This window comes from Bidens hawaiensis, unplaced genomic scaffold, assembly GCF_021521415.1.
Source record: "Bidens hawaiensis isolate Kalapana, Puna unplaced genomic scaffold, B.hawaiensis_p1.1 tig00000296_1, whole genome shotgun sequence".
NCBI classification, from domain to species: Eukaryota; Viridiplantae; Streptophyta; class Magnoliopsida; order Asterales; family Asteraceae; genus Bidens; species Bidens hawaiensis.
The window spans coordinates 5,163,791-5,170,397 of record NW_027491024.1 but is presented as its reverse complement, the minus strand read 5'-3'; the positions used below and the strand labels follow the sequence as shown (position 1 = coordinate 5,170,397).

Below are 6,607 nucleotides of genomic sequence, written 5' to 3'. Positions count from 1 at the left end.
TAATATTTGTTGGATTGGTTGTGAGTAGAGGAGAGAGAAAACTGTAATGATAAAAGTATTATTTAATTAAACAGGAAAAAGAAATGTAGTGTTTTGTAGTGTAATTATAGAGATAAGGATGGGGGATGGGATGTGAATGCTCTTACAAAGAGAACATAAGCCACCAGACCAACAATCACATTGATTAATTTCTCAAATAACATATCTAAAAGTCAAAAGAGAAAGCTTAAAGTTTGCGGCACCAACTACCATTTTTACTCTATATAGATAAACTAGGTTATTGACCCGTGGACGCCACGGGTGAAAACATATAAATCATGTAAGATCAACGTTAATATGAAAATGGAAAACATATTTTCATACATACATGTGGAGACAAGAAGAGAATATACAATTGTTAATAATGTCGATAACAAAATAAAAACTTTATTAAACATAGCTTTCAAACGAAAATAACATTCATTTTACAATCATTAGATAGATCAAAAAATAAGAACTTCATACATTACTAAATAGTTCTTTATAAACGACATTTGTAGTTTTATTTGTAACTTTTCCTTCCTTGTCTAATATAACTAACAATAATAGTGACCAATACTTTCAAAAACAATCTTGTTTCCAGTTAAGGTTTGAAACAAATAGAAATGTTGGTTTAAATGTTAACCTATTCACAGATAATTGGGTCATAACTTTTGAAAGTTTTGGTAAGATAGAATAATAAAAGTGTCGGCGATGCAGATTAGGTCAACATTACAACAGTAGAATCATGAAGATCTTACCTGAAAATCGTGTAGCCGGTCAAGAGGAAGAAGATGAAGGGTTTGGTTAACTTCTGATGAATGATGATGAGAATAGGTATGTATTACTTTAGTATAGTAAGTTAATATTATTTTAATATTATTGTGGATTCTTTTTGCTTAAAGATTTTGAGTACGACATTATTTATATAATATAATGTAACTTCAAATTCTAAATTGATATCTTCACATATGGTCTAGATTTTAAATTGATATCTTTAACTATAACTGTAATACAAAACTTAGTTATCCAAACTTGAAACCTATAATATACTCTAACCTTCAGTTTCAATTTGTAAATGTAATAACTTAATTATGTATTTTTGTGGTTAATGATACCTATATTTATTTTGAATGGTAAGTTTAAAATATTGTATTTTTAAATGTAAAATTAAACCTCCATCACTGTGTTTGATAATCAATAATCAAGTCTATCATTGACAACAATTTAAAATAAACTAACAATTTGTTAATGTGATAAGTTAATATGTTTGTTTTTTTGTTAAACAAATGTATATTAATTTTGAAATAATAAATACATTAGTGGCAACAAGCTTCTTCACCACTCTTGGATTTGGTTAACGACATGCCCGTCTCGGCCTCAACATCATATGCTTCATCCAACTTCCGCTTGAGCTTTAAACCAACACGGTCATGAATAGGAGTGACTTGATCGGATGAGGAGTAGACGAAGCCTACAAATACAGTTAACAAACATGTTTTCAGTTTACACATTTTAATGTTATGAAATAATATAGTGAGCGTAAAAGACGAATATAATTTTGTGAAGAACACGAAAAAGTAATACCTTTTCGTTTACTATGTCGGTTGACTTCATCTTGCACAATCATTTCGATGGACCAATCTCCGGGCTTTGAATTATCCTTGAGACGCCAAAGTTTCAGAATACGCACCTTGAGGATATAGTCACTGTTAAGAACATCCAATTGATTCAACATAGTGATGTTTGTTGGCTCCATCTTCTTGGTGGTGAAAATTTAAAAATAAACAAAATATTAATTGCTGAACAATAACACTTTTAACCAAAAAACTAAAAAACAAATGAATGGTAAAAACAACAAAAAAATATAAATCTTAGAAACAAAAAAAATTCGTTTAAGCTATATTTGGTGTGATAGTGTAAGAATTGTTGTGTGAAAGTGAAATATTTATATATAGTTCATAGTAAATGATTGAATTTTTGGAGATTTGAATAAAAAAGGAATGTATATACGGAATTAATTAAAAACATAAAATTAAGGAATTTCAATTAGCTTAAATCATGGACAAAAAAATAGGGGATGAGGATTAAGGGATTTTCAAAATTTGAATTACTAAAATTTAATGTTGTTAAAGTATGTTATAAATACAAAATAATTCAATTCATATCTTTAAATCTAGACTATATTTAAACATACATAATTAACTTATTAATGTGGAAAAGTAAGTTACTAATATATTTATTTACATGAATATCTTGAATTGATTATCAATTACCGTATATCTAATATCTAAAATTATAATATATTCAAAATCTGAATCATATGGTTGAAATTTATAAAAATAGTCAACATAATATAATTAATAAGCATTTGAATAATTAAGTAATTGATATAAGCTGTGTAAAAATAAGTTAGTAATTTCTCTTTTTATATATTAACATTAACACAATTTTAATATAATTAAACAACAATTTAACAATTGAGTAATTGATATAGCATATGGTAAGTGGTAATAATTATAAATTAACATATACTTAAAATTAGAATCAGCCTCATATATTAAAATCCTTGATTGACTAATTTTGAATTAGTCAATCGGTCAAAATCCGATTTATAGTAACCCTTAAGGATGCTTAATCAAAACCTTAATCAAATGATATATAATAATTTATTAAAATATAGAAATTCCGTAATTAAAGATTCCTTAATCAAATGGCTGATTTATCCCTAATTTACAGAAATTGATTACGGATCTGAATTTATACTCCATATGGTTCAATTTTGAATGACTCAATCAGTCAATTTCATAAATATAAAATTAAAAAAAATTATAGTAAATTTAAATATGTAATCTCTGTATATTAGGTTGCTTTATATTGAATCCGATGAATGAAATATCAACTAATTATCTCAAATATATTAAACCTGGTAGGAAGCCTGATGATTAAACTGACCGGAGGTAACATTGATGGTGAACATCTTCATCGATGGTGGACCGTAAATTTGACAGATAAATGAATTGAAGGTAGTCATAGGTGGAACATGATGCAACCGTCTTTGATAATGGAGGCGTGAAAGAGGAAAATTAATTTGGGTTTTTAGGTCAAGTTATATTATAGTATACAGAATAATAAAAATAACATAAATAATAAATATCGTAATTAATTAATAATTATAATTATTAATATTTATAATTATATTAAATAAAAAAATAATTATAATTATATTAAATAAAATTATTAATCATTATTAAAGATGAAATTAAAGTTAAAAAGAATCATTAAAGAGAATTGATTGTATCTTATTTTAATTTATTTTATTAACATGAAAATTAGACAAGTGATATATATACATGGAAAGTCTAAGCAACAGTAACAACCAATAGGAAGAGATGAAGTTGAGTTAAAGTTTATTGGTTTAATAGTATGTATAGATATGCAATGCAAATGTTACTTTCATCTTACTCGTTCACTTACGATAATAAACAGGTTGTTTGCATCAAGACATATGTAGCGCCACTATTGTGTTAAGTGATGAAACAAAAATTAATGGAAGTATAATTTTTTTTTTTGGAACTATTTATTTATTGATTGTGTCACCGGTATAGGCCGAGATAATAGTAGAATTGTTGGTTCGTGTAACGGAAATGTATGTGTTTATGACCATGAAAGGTGTGGCATTACCCTTTACTCAGGCGCAAACCAACCTTATGCGGTGCTCTTCCTTCCCTTGGTGTTTGGCACACGGATTTGGTTTCGGCCAAATCATCGACGATTACAAGATTCTGTGGATGTCAAAAACGGGTACATTCGTGTACAACATGAAGACGCACACTTGACCTAAGATTACTTCCTCTACCATTCCGTTTTCCATTTATTATTGTGTGAACTCCCTTTCTTTTCCATGGAGCATTGCAGTGGGTCGTCAGAGGTGATTTTTGTTATTATTATATAATGACATTCGAATTGAGCTCTGAGTTCCACGATGGCTTGCCCGAACCAAGTTGGGAAGTGAGTGCAGTGATCGTCATTAAAGGTTGTCTAGCTGCCATCTGTCAAATAAAAGCATTTGGGTGAGGAGAGAATACAATGGCATAGATGCTTCTTGATCTCTTGCCAATACACATGAACAGGACTGAAACTCGCTACACACAACAATTTTCTCAACGCCCATTACTCTAAGGGGGTAATCCAAGTTTATAATCCTACTGAGGCAGGGGTGCCATGGAAGCTCGTGCACATGAATCGTTCTTCCACAGTATTTGGCATGATAACAGGCATCTTCGAAAGCCTTGAATTGTTACACGGGGACTCCGTGTGATTTTGAACTATTGCTTATTCCTACCAATTTGTGTACCCAGAGAATGATAAAAAAATATTTTTTCATTTTGTAGAATATATTAGTAACAAAAGCTGTATTTATACCACAATTATGTAGATATAAAACTTAAAACATATAACTTCATCATAATACCAATGAACCATTTTGTTCTTAAAAAGAAACAAGACATCTAATTGAAATAAATTTCACCATAGAATGTTTGATTAAATCAAAATCTTCAAGCAGACACCATAGCAGGCAGATGATCAGATACAGAAGCAGGTGCTTGTTCTTCATCATCATTTTTTATTTCACTTTTAGCGGAAACATTCACTTGTTCATCCAACAAAGTCTCAGATTCTTGTTCAGTTGCCACTTCAAGTGAATGATCGGGCTGATCTGATTGGTCGATATTCTCTGGGTGAAAATTAATGGGAAACTTTGTGACTCTCGGCTTGTCAGCCAAAATGTTTCTTTGAATCTTATCGATCAAAACCTTCTGTGGCGGTTCTTCTCTCAACTGTTCATCTTCATAATCGTTGTTTACATAATAACCAACTCGAACAAATTCTTGTCCCAAATAAGAGCACGTCAAAAGCAGGACAGTAACACCAATTATATCCTCTTCACGAATCTTTAACGCATCTGGAGGGTCTGCCTAAAAGATTATAACATGTGGATTTGAATTAATTATATGATTAACAAGACAATAACTATGATCAAGAACTGGAAAGTAAGAAACTTTAGAAGTTACCTCAAAGACGAAGCGATAGTTGCCAACATTAATGGGACCAACTAGCACACTTTCAAGAACTTGGTCATATGCTTCATCTTCAGCAGATCCCACATAAGTTAGTTTCCATTCTAAATCTGTAAGACCAAGAATAAACTCATCAGAAAGAAGGTGATTTGAGATTCACTTCATATAGTCCAATTTCACAAACTATAAATAGTTTGCTATGTAACTTGATATATTTATTTTAGCATTTTTATTGGTTGAATCTATTAGAAAACATCCCAATGATATGATTGGCAGGTAAACAGGCAATAAGCCGCACCGCAACCCCAGTCCTACTAAAACAAAGTTTTGGTTCCAGGGGCCGTTTAAAGCAATCTAGTATGTCAAATCTAGAAGAGTAACAGGTAATATGTAAAATCATCATAATGAACTACAAATCCCCAAAAGAAACATTGACTGAGATTATTATAAGGTTTAACCCAAAACATTTTTAACCAACTTGTACTCGACCCAAATAGCAAAACCTAAACCGATGCACACCTAATTATTAGGGTTTTTCGCAACTGTGAATCTAATTGATAAAGAAAGAAGGGGAAAGTTACCGTCTTTAAGGGGAAGCAAGCACTCGTACGAGATTTCGAACTGGAATGGACTCAGAAAGAGAGCTGGGTTGTTTAACACGGTCACATTCGTTAGATTCACAGCACTCATGATCCTGATCTTCAAAACAGTTATACACTACACAGTTGAAGAAGAATTAACCTCTGCTAGCGGCTGATTGAGTTGAAGAAGAAACGGGTGGTCATTTATAAAAAGTTTTGGAATTTTGGCGGGAACATATTTGGTCGTCCCGCGAACAGAACACACAAAAAGTTATATGGGTCGGGCGGGCCACAATACTTTATATGCCAATTGAAAATTAACAACGAAGATGGGTGGAATCGAGCTCGGACCAATAAAAAGCTTGAAAGAAGTAGAGCTTTTGGGAGCTCGAATCGAGCCTGAATCTCAGATAAAGTTCATGAAGTGATGGAATCTGAGCTAGACTCTTGTATGAGAGGCTCGTTGAGCCTTATTGAGCCTTGCATATCTTTATGTTTTATCTCTTTTGGACTTATGTGTATTAGTTTCACACGGCATAGCTGAGCTCCAGCCAAACTTTGACTCGTTTAAGGTATTACAGAAGCTTAGTGTCGTCTCCGATAGTCCATTAAAATTTCGGGGCTCATGACAAGCATAAAAAAAAGGCATCTAAAATCTTGTTTTAAATTATGTGATAAATAAATTGGCCAATTTTACCAATTTGATTGCATTTTCAAAGCCTAACACGAACCAAACAAAAAATAATAATAAAAAGTTACTAAAATAACTCATATAAAAGATAAAAGAAAAAAATTATATAAAAAAACAAAATCACCACAAATACAAATAGAAAATGAACCCCATGACTTTTGGTTATTTGGACTAGCACTTTTTTCCATTAAATCAACGAGTCTTTTAAATATATATGTTTTAAAATAAAATTATAT

At 30.9% G+C, this 6,607-nt stretch overlaps 1 protein-coding gene across 1 annotated transcript; it reads right to left on the bottom strand.

Moving 5' to 3' along the window:
- Positions 1 to 4,359: 4,359 nt before the first annotated feature.
- Positions 4,360 to 5,867, bottom strand: LOC143619767 (putative histone chaperone ASF1A). Its single transcript, XM_077091623.1, has 3 exons — positions 5,681 to 5,867; positions 5,094 to 5,209; positions 4,360 to 4,997 (listed from the first exon to the last, which is right to left on the bottom strand). The coding sequence occupies exons 1-3, from the start codon at positions 5,787 to 5,789 to the stop codon at positions 4,578 to 4,580; spliced, it is 645 nt and encodes a 214-aa protein (XP_076947738.1). The 5' UTR covers positions 5,790 to 5,867; the 3' UTR covers positions 4,360 to 4,577.
- Between the last annotated feature and the right edge of the window lie 740 nt (positions 5,868 to 6,607).